This window comes from Struthio camelus, chromosome 4 (genome assembly GCF_040807025.1).
Source record: "Struthio camelus isolate bStrCam1 chromosome 4, bStrCam1.hap1, whole genome shotgun sequence".
NCBI classification, from domain to species: Eukaryota; Metazoa; Chordata; class Aves; order Struthioniformes; family Struthionidae; genus Struthio; species Struthio camelus.
Genome location: NC_090945.1, coordinates 23,223,750 through 23,242,757, shown reverse-complemented (window position 1 = coordinate 23,242,757; position 19,008 = coordinate 23,223,750). Strand labels below are relative to the sequence as shown.

Genomic DNA, 19,008 nt, shown 5'->3' with positions numbered 1-19,008 from the left:
ACGCCGACAGCCAGCGAGACAGGCCCCCCTCCCCTCCCCTCCCCCGCCCGCGAGGAGCGAATCACGCGCCCGCAGCGAGGCGAGGCGTCGCCGCCGCTGCCGCCGCCCTCCCCCCGCTGCCGCACTGCGCATGCGTGCGCGGCGCCCCGGGGCTTTTCTCTGCCAGGGGGCCGCGCGTCGCGCGGGGGCTGACGGCCGGTGAGGGCTGAGGGAGGGGGCGGGGCTGCGGCGAGAGGCGGGCGCGGACGGCGCGGCGCGGCCCCGGTGTCCCCCTGCGAAGTCGGCCTCTTCGGGTCCCCACCGGCGGGTGACGGCGACAGGTCAGTGGCGCGGCGGCCGGTGGCGGCGACCGTCGGGGGCCGCTCTCGCTGCGGCGGCGCAGGCAGGGGGCGCTGCCGCCCCTCCCTGCGCCGCCGCCTTCGTGCGCATGCGCGGGCGCTCCTGGGGCCGCAGGCCGTTAGGGGGCGGCTCGTGCCGGGCGGGCCGTTGGGTCTCTGCGGCGGAGGCGGCCGGCGGGGGGCGCCATCTTGTCGCGTCCGTGCCGGGGTGCGGCGTATGCGTCTCCCTGAGGTACCGTCCCAGAATCGCAGAATGGTTGAGGTTGGAAGGGACCTCTGGAGATCATCTAGTCCAATCCCCCTGCTCAAGCAGGGACCTCTAGAGCATATTGCCCAGGATCACATCCAGGCGGGTTTTGGATATCTCCAGCGAAGGAGACTCCACAACCTCTCTGGGCAACCTGATCCAGTGGTCTGTCACGCCTGGGCTAACCTCTGCCTTTGCTTCCTGCAGACGCAGCGGGTCGGTGAGCAATCTGAGTAGCAGGGCTGAAACCTGCAGTGGTCAATACCTAAATAGTTGGCAAACATATAGTGGTTGGCCTCTTCAGGGACTGTCATTTTGCCAGTTGCTTCAGTGGCAGAGATTGCAATGGGGCTAGGAAAACTTGTACATCGTGCCTCTCCTCTTTGAAGGGGAGAGAAGAGGAAGTTCACCCTATAGTTGTGTAGTGCCTCTGAGCTGGTCTGTTTGCAGCCACTAAAAGGGCGGCAGAATGTCTTGCTTTTGTAACCTCTCTATGCTGTACCTGAGGGCTCATCCCTGCAGCTTCCCTTCGTCATCTGTGCTGCTTATTAAGTCCTTTAATGAGTTGACCTAACCCACTTACCCAGCAGAGAAGTAAGACTACAAAATAGTAACTTCTCAGATCAGAGAGCTGAACTGCCTCCCCAGAGGATGATACAGACTCTGAGGGAGGACTGTGTAGTGAGTAAGACAGGAACCAGGCTGTCCTTTTAGTGTTAGTGTGAATTGTTGGTTCATACAGCTGAATCAGTCTAATTGTATTCCTTAATTCTGCACCTGAAGCTAGGCTTATTGCACTTATGACCCAGAATGGCCTTTGCTAGCCATTGCAATGAAGAATGGGAAAATGAGACTCTGGAACAGGAGTTGTGACAGTAGATGAGTTTGGTGGTTGTCCACTTACTTCAGCTGTGAAAAAAGGAGATGATGTGACTGACTTTGTTTGCAGAGTTATTTGGGATCCACTGATTAAATGTCTTGCTAGAGGTGCCTGTTTTCTTGTTATTGCAGTTGCCTTGTGCTGTGGGCCTGCATTTTATTCAAAACCTCCCTTTCAGGCTCTAGTGATGACAGAGAAACGGTGACCACGGCAGGCCTGGCACAGTAAGGTCTGCCCATGTCTGGAGACAGCCGTAACAGCCATCACTGTCCTGTGGAAGCTGAACCTTTTCTGTTTGTGAGCACACTAGTCCTAGGATCCATACTCAGCATTTTATGACATCTTTTGTATGTCTTAAATGTCAGTTTAAAATTACCTACTAGTTTCGTGGTTCAAATCGGAAGAAAGCAGAAGGCTCTCTGTTGTTAGGTTATGTAGCAAAGCGTGCTAGTCTTCATGTAACTTTTGTCCTTTCTCAGGTCACTTTCTGCCTAATTAAGTTATTAGGTAGGGTATGAATTCAAACTAGTGCAGCTCTTCCTGTTTATCTATTAGAATAAGAATATCCAACATAGATGACAAAATGCATCTTTGAAAGTAGTTTAAATTATGCTGAATATCTACTTTTAGTTTGGCATATGTATCTAAAAGAGGAAACACTATATGGAAACATTTTCATAGCCTAAAAAGTATTTTGAATGATTCTTGCCACTCTTGTTTCTTGATACTTAAAATCGTAAAAGCAAACAAGCGTATGTATATTGATACTTAAAACAAGGGAACTGGATATTTTACAATTGGGACTATATTTCTTGCAGACTCTGGATGACAGTTGCATTTGATTATGCTTTTCTAGTGTCCTTGTAACAGTAGAAGTTGGGGGTTTGAAACTTGTCTCTATACAGAATAGCACCAATTTGGTTACCATTTGTCTTCTATAAAGTGTTTAGACAAAGCACTATAGATTTGTGTGAACCTGCATTATTTTTATTTACATGTCCTTTGTTTTTCTGGATTTCCCCCTTTCCTCACCTACCCTGCCAGCCTGCCTAATTGCCCTCCTTTTCCCACTTTCAGTCTTGCGCATAGGGAATATGTGATTTTATTTTATATGAGAAAGACTAAATGAGAGTAGTTGTTCTAATAGGCAGAAATCTTGACCCTGCTTGTGCTTTCTTCTGATTTTTATTGTTAAACAAAACAGTGTTTGCAACTGCAAGGGTGGCAAATTAGCGAAAATGCAGGCATGTTGTATAGCTTTGGGCTGCAGCTTTCATTGCTGAATTGAGATTTGCACCAGTAATTGCGAAGAAAAGGAATGCTAACAAAAAAAGTCGAACTCAAAGCATTTCCTTATTTGTAAACAATATTTTCTTATATTGTGAATTAAACTCAATGATCTCTCACATACGATTATTTCACTACTAAATGTAAAATTGTACACAAATTGTAAGATGGATTCGTAGCTGACGTTTGCTCTGATGCGTTTCTAAGTGCCTCCAAAATCTCATTCCGAAAGATTCATTCCTGAAACAGTAGCAGAAAGGGAGTGCCATAAAAAGAGCAGAATATAGCTTGCAACTTTTTTTGTGTTTCCTTTAAGCTCGAATGAGAACTTGTCTCCTGGGAAAGAAGTCCCAAGGCTGAGTGACTCAAAATGCATGAAGTACTTTAGATGTATCCTTAGAATAAACTTTATTATGCGTAATCTTCAGTCAATGCGCTTGTTCAATATACTGTTCAACCAATAAAAGTATCCCATAATATGCTTTACCTTGATGAATGCAACTCCCTGTAGCCTGCAGCGAAGTAGTATATTGTTCTACTGATTATTAATATAAATTAATATCTTACTGAATGTAGCTGGAACTTCTGCTTCAGTGGAAAGTTTTGCCTGGCTTATCTTTTCAGGCTAATCGTTGACCTTTCACCGTCTTGAGTGGTCAGCTCACAGCAGGGAGAGAAACTGATATCCGGCTGAAGAAGCCTGATTTACACAATAATTTGAGGACAATTTCCATCTTTATGCCATCCTGTTATGGAGGTGGCCTTCCTCTCTGATGGCTGTACTTGCTGTTTCCTTGTATATTACATTACAGTACTAACCATTGGCAGTGAGCTGAGAAGTCTTTCATATGGTGATTGTTACATTAATTACTTCAATTTTTGTGTTAATTTCATTTCCAAAAAGCTGTCTGCTTTTGCCAGGCTGTATTTCTGGTTTGCTCAGTAAAATAAAGTACTGTGGTGACTGGCAATTTTCAAGAAGGGTTGACTTGCTACAGTAAATTGAAATGTCAACCAAAAGAAAAGAATTGATGCATTTAAAAAAAAATCTGGTATTTTTCAAGGTAAAACTGTGAATTGAAGTCGCTTGTCTCTACTCAGTCCCTGCTTTCTAGGGGCCTGATTCTGAAGTTCTTGCCAGGGCTTGGTTTCCTGTTAAAATCGGTGACCTTTGATGGAACATAGATTGCTGTATAGACTTGCAGGAAGGGTGGTAAGTAATGGCTTCCAAAATGCAGTACTCTCTGCGTTCAGCTTTTTAATGGAACAATAAATGTAGTAAGTATGTGCTGGACCATATTCAAAGGCAAGATTGGAAGTTTTCAAATTCCTGCTCTTTGGCAGAAACTTGGCAGTTGATGGTGATAATGGTTTTTCATTTTTCACATAAAGGTATTTTTTTAGAGCAAACCTCACTAAACTTCCTGTGAATACCAAATGTGTATTTAAATATATCTTGACATTGAATTTATTTATGAGGATTAATAGATGTTTCTCATTTGGCAGTCCTATAAATTTTTTTAGCTACTGCATGTATATTAGTGTAACCTCTTTGCAACCACTGAATTTACAATATATCCCTGCTGAGGCATTGTCCTTTGGCCAGCCTGTTCAGAAGTCTCCTGTATAGCCAGACTTCTTTTCCCCCACCCCCTTCTTGCTTTGTCTTCTGCATAAAAGAGTAATTTCTGAAGTGTAGTTCTACATTCTTTCTACTCTCTACTAGGAGATTTTAGGAATAGAGAAGCTCAACTTACGTTTGTTTCCTTAGATTTGAAAAAAGATGTATTTGTTAGGAGGAATATTGTCTGCTTTTGGATGGATTTTTCTAGACTCTAGAAAAGTATTTTGCTCTTCTAGTGGCAGGGAATTTGTCTTATTAGAAGACATTCTGTCCTGCACAGGTGCTTTAAACAGTTTGCTTAATTATATATTTTTGATAGCGCTGCTTGTCTGATGAGTCATGAAAGCAATTGGAACTGTGACTCCCATGATTGTTGCTGAAGTTCAAAAGCTGCAGTTAGAAATCTAATGCAGAGGGCAGGCTTGTTCCTGAGGAATTCTGGATTAACACAGTAGTGCCAATTTTAAATTAAAGCCTGCAGTTTGATACTGACTTGCCTGCAGTGAATCTCTGTGGCTAAATGGCTGTACTGGGAGCCATAAGACTGAGTACCAGCTTAGTCTTCACCACCCAGTTGCCGTGTGACCTAATGTTCCTTATCTTCTGTGCTTTGTGTTTCCCTACAGTGTGCATAATAAATGGCTAGTACTGAGTGTCTCACAGGGGACATGTGAAGTTACATTCATTAATGTATGATAAAACTTTTGAAAATTACTGTGTGGCGGGGATAGAAACGCAAACCAATATTTACTCCTTGCAGTAAAAATATTTTGATCTTCACAAGGGTTATGTTTAATTTTCAGTTGACAGAATGACAGGAATGGAGACTGACGCTGCAAGAGACAAAGCCATGGAAGAGGAAAGCACTGAACAGAAGAAAGAGAGAGAGAAAAAGAAGAGGTCAAGGGTTAAACAGGTGCTGGCCGATATAGCGAAACAAGTGGATTTCTGGTTTGGAGATGTTAATCTCCACAAAGATAGATTTCTCCGAGAACAAATAGAAAAGTCTAGAGATGGATGTAAGTGCATTTTCAGTGTATTTCTGTAAACAGATACGCATTTTTAATTTTATTCTTTGGAATATTATTTTTCACGTTATAAACTATTTTTAGGAACATGTGTACTCCTGGGAAAAGTTTGTCCTGGAAACCAGTGTTGGGATTAGCAGATCAGGAGTTAGAACTTTGGTATAAAGTTTTTGAGAAATCATATTCGTCCTTTCTATATTATTTTCTTTTACTACCAGCTACAGAAGTGAGTTAGTCATTTTTAGGGGTAGAAGTGATGGTTCAGGATACCTGGCTTTTTTTGCTTGTTTTTGTGAATTTTTTGTTTTGTTTTGTTTTCTGTTTATACTTTCTATAGTTTTCAGAACAAGCAAGCAAACAAGGATCATATTTTCTCCTTATAAATGCAGTTCTCAATTTCTAGGGTAGATGTATGCAGAAATTAAAATATCACTTGGATTTGCAGTTTATTGTTGATACTTCTTTCTTTTTTTCTGTGCAAGTTTGATATATGAGTGGTAGTGTATTTGCATATAGGGCTATTACTGGTGTCTTTCCTTTAGACATTTCTTTTGCATGGTTGATTTGACCTCAGAGTAGGAAAATGTGAATAAAATAATTTGCACAATAGCTGCAGTAACTAGTGCGCGTTTGCTGTAAAAATAGTAAATGTGTGGTAAATACAGTGTCTGTCAGTTTAGTTGTTGAATTAACTATGTTGCACCAGATGGACTTAGACCTGCAGTATATCTGTAAAAAGGGGTGGTTATTTTCCATCAAATACACTTGTGGAATCTGCAATTTTGTTGGATTTTTTTTTTTTTTAAGTCCATAGTTATTTGAAATGTAAATCATTAATCCAGTTGTCTGTGTGAAAAGTGTAATCTTCTAAGTACTTGATATATCCTCAAGTGTGTCAAACTTGAAGCCAGTTTTAAAAAGGTCCATTAGAGGACCAAATTTTATTCTGTGTTTTCTGGAGGTCTTGAAGTTTGGATGTCTTAAACTTGATTTAAAAAAAAAAAAAGTAAGACTAATATTGCATAATTTTCTGTCAAGGTTTTAGCAGCATGACTCATCTCATCTGAAGTGCAAGCAGTCTTTTGTGTTCAGAGCATTGGGTTAAACACTTAATTGAGTGGTTGAAGGAGAGGCATGTTTTCAATGCAAACTGTTCTTGTATTGTAAAACTACATCAGAAAGAAGTTTTTCTTCCTTTCTTTTCAAAGACAATAGTTATCAGTGGGGAGGTAAAAAGAACAGAATTAAATTCCTTTGATAAAGACTAGCACAAAAGGAAATTAAATATAAGATTACTTGAAACTTTATGTTGGCAAAAAATCACTTTTCTTAAAACCTTGGTAGCATGCAGTATGGTTACAGACTACAGTTATGACTTGCACATTATTTTACAAAAATACTAGCTGAGTCTTAACTTTTAGAACACGCAACTAATGCTTTCTAGATTACGTTGATTTCATCATTTGCAACTTTTTTTATCCCTAGATGTTGACATTTCACTTCTTGTTTCTTTCAACAAAATGAAAAAATTGACTACTGATGGAAAATTGATAGCTCGAGCAGTTAAAAGTTCGTCTGTTGTGGAAGTGAGTATTTAATGTTTCACCCGTTTGAATTTACTGGAACTGGAGTAACAATAACAGTGGTATTGAAGTAGGCAATAATCTTATAGAAAATGTATGTTCAATGTTGTTGTTGCTTTTAGTTGGATTTAGAAGGAACTAGAATCAGAAGGCGTCAACCACTGGGTGAGCAACCAAAGGATGTGGACAGTCGTACAGTCTATGTGGTAAGGTTGCATCTGTTATGTACGTTATGAATCTGGCGGGTGCTTTATCTTTGTTATTACGAAGATCTATAGAAACTCTTTTAAACTTGCTTTCTTACTATAAATGCTTCTAGATTGCAAACCCCACTGGGCATTGTCTCTTCTAGGCTATGAAGATCTACTAACATAATGTTATTTGTTATTACTAAAAATGTAACAGCAACATAAAGTAGACACAGTTTTACCAAAATTAGAAGGTGGTTTTTCTTTGAGAACATTGCAGGCTTAGTACAAGAAATGCTTGCATAAGCTGTAAATACTAATAGAACTTTTTTTTTATTCCGAAAGAAAATGAAAATCACTATGTGAGAGAGAAATGCATTATAAATGCATTAAACCTGTAATGCTTAGAGCCCTAACTGAAGGATAATGTGCACATTTAGTGCAGAAAATAGTTTTATATTGGAAAAGTATCTGTGCGTCGGTAGCAGCAAGGGACGGGGTGGAGGGCTGGCTACTGGTCCTTGTGCAGAGTGAAGGAAAGGCAGGGTGAGCCCTGTGGGAACGGCCATGGAAGGGAAAGGATTTGTTTGGCACACTTACTTCTTGTACCAGCTTAAATAATTCTAAATGCTGAGCAAAGAACGATTTCTAACACTAGTGAGGAAAACAGTGCATTTATTTATTTATGTATTTAGTGCTCTAAAAGGGCTCTTCTGGTTAATGTAATTAAAGGAGCAACACTGGTACTGAGAAATATTTACAAATTACCTTAATGTAGTCAAAGCTTTAGAGTAATAATGTTATTAGTTTTATCACACGACAGAAACTAGCTGAGTTTGCAAAGCAGTCTTTAAAGTATTCCTGATTATCTGTTTACAGAGGCTGTTACGAGTGCCACTGGTTTTGTAACACTGACATTCTTTTAAGGGGAGAATGTACCAAAATGAGCTAGTCTTATGTTTAGGGGCCGCCTTCTTTAAAAAAAAATCCTACTATCACAGTATCCTGTGGGTTTTTTGATACTGAATTTTAATGAAAATAGCTTGTGCTGTCAGAAAAACGCTGTGCTTCTCAACATGATATTACAGATGTGTCAAAGTGGAACAACTGTTACTGCGTCACTGAGCCACTTAGGCAGTAGTACAGAAAAAGAGCTGATGGTCAAACTGCCATTTATTTAAAATCCTTTGTTTTATTTTTTTTTAATAGAATTGAAGACAGTACAGAATTCCATTTGTCTGTAAAGAAGGCTTTTCATGGCTAGTGTTAATTTACGTATATACCTGAAGCTCTCGGCAACTGAATTTTCCTGAAACTAGTAATTTCTAGTCTGCACCAAACTTTCTGTGATGGAAGATACGTTACAATCATATCCCAAGTGCCAGGCCATCCAGATAAGGAGAAAATGGATTACTCTGATCATTATCTGTTCTTTAGCATGGTATTTCTCTAACATGATTATATGGACTGCTCAGAACTCTTCAAATATTTTGCCTACATCATTTTCAGAAAAGATATTCCAAATGTAATGAGCTACATAACCTGTACATGGCCTAGCTACATAGCTACCCATTTTTAAGTTGTGCAAGTCCAAAATAGGTACCTGCTGTGTTAGAGAAGTTACTGAATTCATAGAGATGCTGTTTGGAGACTATGTAGCAATCAAGTACCTTTTGTTGCTACCAAAAGGATGTGTTTTTTAAAGACCGATGCACAGAGTATCTGTCCTTTATACTGCAGCTGTAGAAGTGTTAAGCCATGTTAATGTTTCCCTTTGGTATTTCCTGGGGGAGGGGGTAGCAGTTGTAGTCAAAATTTTCTTGGTAAGCTTGGCTCCCTTTTGAAGGAGAGGAAAGAAAGATTTCAGTGTTGGATCGATACAGAGATTACAGTTAAAACATCCAATGGGAAGGAACATCTCTAGCATAAAAATAGTAGTATGTTTTCTGAATTCATGCAGGAAGTCAAAACTTCATTTCTGAAACAAGAATTGAGCCTTAAAGATGTGTTTCTTTAAGGAGTAGTAACATTGTTACCTTGCATATGTGTATAAAACTTCCCCTCATCTATGTGAAATTGTTGAAAATTTTGAGAGGGAATAGATCTAACAGGATTTCTCCTTGATTGGAGAAGGGAAGAGGTTAGGAACTAAGGCCTGGCTTCTGCAAGCTGCCAAAATGTGTTGGGTAAAGTAATGAGTTCAGACATTTTTGTCATCCAAGCAACCGGCTAAAAATTTTGACTTGTGCCCCGATTGTTCAGCTAGCCCATAAGTGCTAATCACTAAGCTTGAAAAAGTGTCAGCTACTAGAATTAGTTCATCCGCTCATTGAGTAGTGCTTCTTTACTGACCAATAAGAACTCTTTGGTTTTTTCCCTCCCCTTGTATACCTAGGTTACAAACAGTCAAAACATTCCTTGCGTCTGCTGTGGGTAGTTTGAGACAATGCAGAGTTGTTTGCTTGCAGGTCTTATATTTACAAAGATGTTTCATCTTGCAGAGATACAGCTACAGGTGAAGTGTGTGTATCTGTCGCAGGAAGAAGATAGAAATATCTATTTTAAATATATATTGTGTTTATGCTATACTTAAGTGACTGGTTAGAGATCCATTTTCAGATCATTGTTTACAAATTGCTAATACCAGGATACTGTGACCTCTCAACAGCAATGGTTACTGAAATAAAAACAAAAATGTTTCTCAAAGTTGTCACCACAAATGTGAATATCTAATTTTTTTTGTGAGGACTTTTTAATTAGAAGATATAGTAAACAGTCTGATGTAATCATAGTAGTCTTTGTTAGAATGCACATTCTAATACCGATAAAACAAATTGTTGTATTTTTTTAGGAACTGCTTCCCAAAAATGTTAATCACAGTTGGATTGAACGGGTGTTTGGCAAGTGTGGTAACGTAGTTTACATCAGTATACCCCGGTATAAATCTAGTGGAGATCCAAAAGGATTTGCTTTTGTTGAATTTGAAACTAAAGAGCAAGCAGATAAAGCTATTGAGGTGAGTAATGGTACCTGCGTTAACATTCCTCATATTTGTCACTCCAATACGGATAGTAGATTCTCCACAAGTTCAGTGGAAGAGTAGCTTACTGAATTTTTGATGTGGAAATTCTTAAGATATCATAATTTAAAAAACAAACTATTTGTTAGCAGCAGTTATGTCCCTGTCTTCTACCCCTAGATCTTCAAGTAATTCCACTATTCCTAAAAAAGGATAATTCTGTTAAATAAGCTGGAGTTTTAACAGAAACATAGTGGGTATTTTGGACTAATTTGGCTGGCTACTCTCATCATTGGATTACAGAAACAAATTTCCATCTAAAAGGAAAATAGCTTAATAAATCTAATTGAAGACCATAGTCATAAGTTCTCTGCCTTTTAGTACATTGTTTAAAAAGTTTAAAAATGTGCATTTCAATATCATAATGCTTATAGAGGCAAAATGTTGGCTAAGCACAAAGACGTAACGTTAATGATGTGAAATCAAGTAAGTTTAGTACAACTGACAAAATTAATACCTTTGGTTTCGTAGGAGACTGCATCTGTTTTTAACTTGGATGGGGATTTAAAAGAACAATTTTAAGTAGTGATTTGTTGATTTTAATTTTTTTATCTCAAGTTTTTGAATAATCCGCCAGAAGAAGCACCACGGAAACCTGGGATTTTCCCCAAAACAGTAAAGAATAAGCCTATTCCTGCACTGAATACAAGTAACAGCAGTGTAGTAGGTAAGCGTACGTTATTGGGATCAAGAAACACTGTTTTGTGCTTCACCTTCTGAAGCTAAAATTTTGAACGGCTATGTTACTGCAGCGTAATCTCATGTTTCTTGGAAACCCTGAAGGAAAAAAAAAAAGAATGCCTGCTACTTTTTTTCCTCTTTTTGGCCAACGTGGGTATAAAAAATTGAATTTTAAAATCAAATGAGTTGTAAAAGCAAAATATGGTAAGTTTCTGCCTTTTTGTTCTCCTACTTGATAAGGAAGTTAAATTCCTTTTTCTTCCCTTGCTAACTACCACCATTAGTCATTGTTATGCTAGCAGAGCAGCTTTCAGATTGTACAATTAATCGCTATTGAAGCGCTTAGCATTAGCAAAAGACAAATTTGACAGATTGTTTTAAAATATGTAGTATTGAAAGGAAAGATAAAAACATAGAAGCCAAATTACGACTGGTGCTGTTAGTGCTGTTCAGATGAGGTTATGATCATCTGATGTGTTTCAGACCAAACCTTCCAGTATTTACTGATTAGCTTTTCAGCCTGATTCCTGTGAATATGGTAGCTTTGGCATTTTTCCCTTTGGAACTTTCACTATTTGAGCAGTCTGTGGGGGAGTGAACTATTCACAGGGTATTTATGGTCCAGCTTTCATGATTTATAATAATTATTGACAAAAACCTGGAGGATATTGCAGAGAAAAGAATCCTGAGTTCAGTTGAGTGCTTTTCCACTAAGTAGTATCCAATAAAAATATCTACAGAAGCATCTTCATAGGATCGTGTTGTAACTTGTATCAAAGCATTGATCAAAGCATTCAAAACACTTTTCCTCTTGTTCCTGATGAGATAGGAAACAGTACTAGCCTTCAGACATCTTCCCCTTTTGGGAAATGATATCGAGTGTGACAACATCAAGGTCTTTTCAACTTTGTGAGACAACAAGGGTCTTACCTGTGTTTTCTCTCATCTGCCTAAAATGCTTAGGAAGAATTTTGGGGCAATGTTTTGCGTCTTAGGTGTGATGGAGACAGGCGTTTTATTTAACATCCCAAATTATAATGAATAATAATGATAATACTGTTGTTTAGTTAGATCGGTTAATCTAATCGGTAATCGTTGGTAGAGCTTTAAGTATTGTATTTCTAATACAGAGGAGAAGAAAAAGAAGAAAAAGAAAAAATCCAAAATGAAGAAAGAGGGCAATGTACAAGCAACTGTAGAGACAAAGGAATCAAACGTAAACACTACGACAGAACAAGTACCAAAGTCAAAAAGACATAGGACTTCATCTGAGTGTTCAGAAATGGAGGCAATTGAGGCCCACAGGCAACCCTCTAAGAGAGAGAAAAGAAAATGGGACAGAACAGAAGGCTCAGAGGTGCCTGTGGAAAACAGGCCAGGGAAGAGAAAAAGAAGCAGCTCTGGAGATGGTGAGGCATCAAATGCAAAAGTCAAGAAAACTGCTCAAAAGGATGAGGCTCATTCTGTTAAAGAGGAAGCAACAGAAGCTCAGAAAGATCCCAATGGTAAAACAGGTTTCATATATTTATAGTATTGCATCTTTTTTTGCAGAAATAAAGTTGGAAGGACAGATAGCTCTGCTACAAATGATGAATGGTAGGCTTAGGAATGGGAAAAAAAGTATGGATAAGGAGAAAAGGTAGAGTCAGAGAAATCCTGTTCAATTGTATTGAGGTGGCCTCAGTCAATAGGATTTTTGAAATGCTAGTGGTTAACAAACAAATGAGGAAAGGGGAGTTGCTAAGCCTCTGGCTGGACAGCAAGAAATTTAACAAGACTGTGTGTAATCTGCGTAATATAAGTACATTGGTGAACTGACTTTAGGAGGCTAAGAGGTTTATTGCTTGGATTAAAGATTATTGAGTAAGCCTTTAAACTGCTGGTGACGGATTCAGATGCTGAATGTCTTTGAAAGAATGAAGACTAACTGCTAAAAAGTTGTTCTGCTTGGGTCAGTAGGTGAAAAATGGATAATAGTGGAGGGATAACAGAGTCAGTTTAGGAATATATGGAGTTCTGCAGTTAAATTTAAACCTAGTAGAGTCATTCCAGGGAGATAAGCTAGATGGAGAATAGGAAAGAGCTTTCAACATTCAAGTGGATAAATCTCATCAGACATAAAAATTGTTTACAAAGAAGTTAATATCAATGGAACTTCAGTAAGTAAAGTATGGATTAAACAGCCTATGCAAATGGTGACAGTATAGGAATCTAGATAAGTAAGATTAAAATACAAAAGAAAAAGCTGGTAATCCCAGTTTCTTACATGAGATAAGACAAAGCAATAGGTGGGATTAAAAGCCATATTGCAATCACATGTGGAGTTTACAAGGATCCATGATTAGAGGCTAGATTCAGGTAGCTAAGAAAGTGGATTAGAAATAAGTAGTAGGCTGTGATTCTGTGAAGGGATTTTTCATTCAGATTAGAGTCAAAGGATCAATGCTTTTATCACTAAAAAAATTGCTGGAGGAAAAGTGGGGGAGGTGTAGTCAGGATTACGGTTGGTCACTGTTGTAGTTTTCAAGTGATTTTACTATAAAGTTTAAAGAACAAGTACATTTTAACAACAAAGTAAATAAAATTATGCTTTTCTATCTCTTTAAATACATGTTTTTAAATTTAGAACTCATTTTTTCTTTTGGAATTTTTCATTTAGAGGTTTCTGCAGAGGATGACAAAGAGGCTGATAAGAAAGACACATCCCTTTCCAAATCTAAAAGGAAGCATAAGAAAAAACACAAAGAAAGGCACAAAATGGGCGAGGAAGTCATTCCACTCCGAGTACTCTCAAAGTATGTTTACTTTATAAAACTAATTGCAGTAGTATTTTCTACAGTTCTTTGCAGTTTATTCACTATCTGATGGATGGGAAGGTGGTTTTTACTAATGCCTTTATTTAAGATTCCAAGATATTTAAATTTGCATGATTATGTGGAACTGAGCAAAATTTTCTTCAGTAGTACTGCCCTAAGTGCTAATATGGAGGAATTCCTTTGTCTATGTGGTTAGCTGTTACAGCATGTACACGTAACTTTTCATTCATAGTGTCTTTAACTTATTCCGCACTTACTCCGCACTTCCAAAGTAATAATTTCAATATGTATTGATGGCATTTTGGCCAAAGTCATCTTTATGTAGGCAATTTAGATATACTTTTTATAAAAAGTACTGGACTGCTTGGGTTCAGCATTACTTTATTGTTTTCCTGCCATGTGTACTTCTAAATTTCAGTGCGGAGTTACAGTAAGCATTTTGAATAGTCACAGGTTTTGCATACTTATTGAATTTTAATACATGTAATACATTATTGAATTGTACTGATTAGCAAGCTTACATTATGAACAATGATTTCCCAATGTTACCAACTCCTGAATTTTTTTTATATTAGTAATTCACAATACCTTTTCAATGTCTCCTAATTGTTGATATTTGTCTTTGTTATGTCTTACAGTCCATCACCATTGCTAAAGTGCAATTCCAATTTTTATGCAACAGAGTTGCATATTAGCAACAGTATTAGCCTGTAGTTAAAGAAGTAAAGATAACAATTTTAGGAACAGAAGATTATTAAACTGAGGCATGCATGTTTTTAAAGCTCAAATAGCTCAAATATGTCAGACCTTCTGTAGTTTTCTTGTATTGTTTAGAATTGTATAATTGTACCCTGTAATGACTGCAATATTCAGTTCTGCATGTATAATACAGTTACTCTGGAAATCATCCTGTAATTGTTTACACAATTGTTTCCCCTTGCAAGGAAAAAAAAAAATTTCAGTAGACATTTAAGTTGTGCCGTTCCAGTAATTCTCAGTAACTGTTGACCTTTTAGGATTCACCGCAACTAAAACATGGAAGCACTTACTTTTCAAGCATCCAGCAAGTACCTCCATGTTAAAGTAGAGGGGGTCCTTTGCTGTAATGAGATCATCTTGTACTCTGAGATGCTTCATATTGAACAGTGATACCATGTGCAATTACTTAAAATTTCTTGTGTTACACTATCTAAAACTACTATATAATATTTTATACTATTCTAATACTATCCCCCTGCACAGAAATTTGTAGGACTTTACCCAGGAAGAGTTTCATTGTTGTACAGTAAGGAGATTTTTATTGGCGATGTTCCTCTACTCAGTGTTGCATTCCCTTTATAAACTTAGAAAATTCTATCAGTCCTTTTAGTTCTCTTTTTGAGTTTCCTATGAAGGAATTTCATTGTGATTTTTCAAAAGGATTTTCGATGCTGAGAAAACAGGATTCACCATCACTAAAACATGGAAGCACTTACTTTTCAGGAACAAAACAAGTACATCCACATTTAAGTTGTGGGGATCCTTGTAAGTGGAGATCCTTGTAAGTGGAGAGTACACACTTTTCCCCTCCTGCTCTAAAATTGTAACTTTAAAAAGTACTGGGTTTCAAAAGGGAGATACGAGACTAGGATCCACCACCACTGAAACATGGAAGCACTTACTTTTTTAGGCAGCAGGTACCTCCATGTTAAAGCAAAGGGGGTCCTTTAAAATTGTTCATTGCTAACAGTTGAAAATAATACTTACAAATAAACGCTTAGAAATATTTTGAACATTCAGCACTTGATGCACTTGATTCTGTTTAGCCAAAGCATACTTCTTTCGATTGCTTATGAGGCCTTGGTATTTAGTCAACAAATCTTGTGGCAGTAGCACAGAGGAAAGGTTGTTTTTCGGTGTGGTTGATATTTCAGGATTGAGAACAGGATTCACCTCTACTAAAACATGGAAGCACTTACTTTTTTTAAGTCACAGAAAGCACCTCCATGTTAAAGTAAAAGGGGTCCACAGAAACCAGTGGTTTAGTAATGACTCTCGTCTTCTTCCACCAGGATACTGAGACTACTGCATCAAATACAAGGGAGGAAAAAAGTTCAAATTTTAGTTAGCCTTAGCATATAGCACAAGGGGAAAAAAAAGGTTCACAATAGCGTTGTAAATACTTGCCTGGCTCATTCCCCTTGGTCTTCTCTTCCTTCTCTTCCTTTCAGTCAAGTTAACAGGGAGCACCTCCTTGAGCTTGTATTTATACCATACCTTCCTATGGAATGGTGTTGCCTTTTTATCTCAAAGAATCATTACGTGGGTCTTTTGTTATTTTAATGTCTTTGCTCTGTTGAGAATGTATGATCCTGGGTGAGTCTGGATGCTTTTTTGAAGTATACAGTTGTCAATGTTAACAGCTAAAACCATTACCACAAGATATCCTCCTCTTTAAAAATCCTCTATCAGCTTGTTTGATAGCGCAGATTAGGGTAACAATGAGTCGTTCTCGCAGTGGCACTGTAGGCATTGTGTTTCTGTGGAGCAAAGCTCTAGCTGTTTGCAGAAACATCTCCATGTTAAATGTATGTAAATATATAAATTGCTTCCATGTGGTGTTATTTTTTAACCTAAGTGCATTTGAATAGTAAGGAATGTTCTTATCTCAGTAGGTTTTTGGTGAGTTTAACCAGTTGTTGATTTTCGATCAATGATTTTTCCAGAAAAGAAATGGCCGATTCTTAATATAGTAACACACAGGAGAGGGTTCATTGAACTAATTCAGTGAATTCAGAGTTCACTGTGAATCAACTGTGAATGTAGTGCATGCGCTCTGTGTAGTTCCAGCGGAACATACTGAATCCGAGTTTACCAAACTGTTCTAAATGCTTTTGAAGATGTATAACAAATTTGGGAGTTACTCTATTTGAATGATAGGTTGATCTTGTTAGAACTTGGTTGGAATATCAAAAGATAAAGCAAAATAATAAAAAATTGAGAGATGTGTGGCTTAAGATAAGCGAAAGGCAGGGAGATCTGTAATAGTAAGCAGGGTCTCCAAAGTACTCCCTTAGTTTAGCTTAAGCTTTGTAAGGTGTTTTGTCTTAAGTTATCAGAGAGTTTTTGAACTTTGCTTTCATTTATTACTGACATTCCCTTCCTTTGCTGGCATCTATAGGAGTGAGTGGATGGATTTGAAGCAAGAATATTTGGCCCTTCAGAAAGCCAGTATGGCCTCCTTAAAGAAAACTATGTCTCAAATCAAACCTGAGCCTACCGGAGAGATGGAAACGGACACTTCTGCACAGAAAAAGCCTCAATCTAAAAATGGCAAATGTAATGCTGGTTGTGATGTTTCTTGTTTTGTTTTCATGGTGATTCTAGTACACAAACATAGATAGGGTGTTTTAAGACCTTGGTTGTCCAGAAGAACTGGAATACAGTTTTAGGTTCTGTAATGCTGGTGCTTTCTCTGAGTGCCAAATATTATGAAAAGCTAAATATTATGAAATATTATCATTCAGATAGTTTGGGGTCTAAAGAATTTGGAGTAAAGAATAAAACAATGGTTTAAGAATATTCCGGTAGCACTTTGTAAACCTAAAGATCAGTTTAGGTAATTTTGATCATAAATATCTTGGGAAATAAATCAAGAACCTGCTTCTTCTGTTTATGTAACCTGGGCCTGATTTACTTGGTCTTAACTATTCTTCCACAGAGGTTTACAAAGCTATTGCTCTAAGTAAGGAGTTTATAAAATGGCTTGTAATTAGGTTTTGTCAGGTTAGAAGAAGCTTTATAATTGTGTTGTCTTGCTTAAATTGGTGCATTTTTCTATTAATAGGATTGTTTGCTCTTTACTTTGGATCCTCTGTACTTCTGTCCGTAACTTCAATACTAACAGCTCAATGCCTGTCCTCGTATTTTATAACACTCTATAATTGAGGGTTCAGCTATTATTCTAGTCAATTGGATATAAAATATTTTTATTCGGAGGCCCTCTAAGCTGTAAAAGAACTTCTGTAAGACTCTTTTATTGGGAAATATTTAATTTTTTAAATTTATTTCCTTAGTCACGGTGACTTAACTTTAGTATATATTTGTTTCTGCTGCCAATAGATGTGTGTGAACCAACTGGATCCAAGATTTAAAAAAAAAAAAAAAAAAAAAAAAAGTATCTGCAATACCCATATTTGATGCTCCTTGTTTTGTTCTGTGTGCATATCACACTGCTTATGTGTTTTTGTAGTATGTCTTGGTTTGTCAAATTGTTACAAGTACAATTTCATTACATTTTTTTCCCCTGCTCTTCTTATTAACCAGCGGTCAGTGAAGACTCTGCCCCTCCTGCCAAGGGTAACACAATGGGGCCCCAGTTCGTGAGTGGAGTAATTGTGAAGATCATTAGCACTGAGCCCCTGCCGGGCAGGAAGCAGATCAAGGTAATGCCTTTGTAACCTCAGGGTAGCTCTTAGCCTTTTCTCTAACAGTGCCCCCAAAATGTTTGAATATGGAATGCCATTTAAACAGTTACCAAATTTTTGTCTGGCCAGTAGCTTGTGTACAGATTCTTCTATAGTACCTGTGAACAGAAGATTTTTGCATAGGCAGAATCAGATAATGTTTCAAAGGAAAAAGTAGCTGTTAGAGTGCTTCAAGCAATGTCAAGTTTACAATGAAAATAATGACAAAAATACTGCCCTGGAGGGTGAATAGTTCTCACCTCCAGCTCCTATTGCTTTATCCTTGCATTTTCAGTGTGAAAACCATGGTTAATTTTATATTGTTAAAAGTAAATCACTGTTGATATCATTCTTAAATTTTGAACAGTTTAAGTCAAAGGGAGTGCAGCATTCTTTATTCATTACTGTGCCATAATCCTTTATTATCAAGGAATTTTGAATAGTAAACTGGCATTTCAACCATTAAAAGGAATGTAGGGGCAAGAAAATGCTCTTTGCATGGGAAAGTAACCATCTTTTTCAATAAGAAATTCACAATTGTAAAAACTTCATTGAGAACGATGGCATCAGAACTTGTTCAATAATTCATTCATCATTTTTTTTCTCTCCTATGGCAAATGTTCCATTTTTTTTTTTCAATAGAAACTAAGGAAAAAAGTGTTTAGGATGAGCTCAGTTCTCTCTCATGTCATATATGAAAGTTTTATACATTAAGCAGAATATTTTCTTGTGAAGACTACAACGTTTTTAAGCTATGTCCTTCTGAAATGGAAATATTGAAACAGTTTTGCAAAGGAAATAACAGCATTTGA

General features: G+C 37.8%; 1 protein-coding gene across 2 annotated transcripts in view; it reads left to right on the top strand.

The window, feature by feature from the left end:
- The first annotated feature begins 121 nt into the window (after nt 1-121).
- Nucleotides 122-19,008, top strand: part of LARP7 (La ribonucleoprotein 7, transcriptional regulator) — a 29,962-nt gene continuing 11,075 nt past the window's right edge. The window contains exons 1-10 of one of the 2 annotated variants that reach the window (XM_068941804.1): nt 122-320; nt 5,180-5,395; nt 6,890-6,990; nt 7,110-7,193; nt 10,027-10,191; nt 10,813-10,921; nt 12,066-12,440; nt 13,595-13,730; nt 16,912-17,069; nt 18,057-18,175. In XM_068941804.1, the coding sequence (XP_068797905.1) occupies nt 5,188-5,395; nt 6,890-6,990; nt 7,110-7,193; nt 10,027-10,191; nt 10,813-10,921; nt 12,066-12,440; nt 13,595-13,730; nt 16,912-17,069; nt 18,057-18,175 (1,455 nt within the window). In that variant the 5' untranslated portion in view covers nt 122-320; nt 5,180-5,187. Of the gene's footprint in view, nt 321-415; nt 571-5,179; nt 5,396-6,889; nt 6,991-7,109; nt 7,194-10,026; nt 10,192-10,812; nt 10,922-12,065; nt 12,441-13,594; nt 13,731-16,911; nt 17,070-18,056; nt 18,176-19,008 lie in introns of those variants that run through there. The other variant, XM_009665420.2, reaches the window with a different exon arrangement.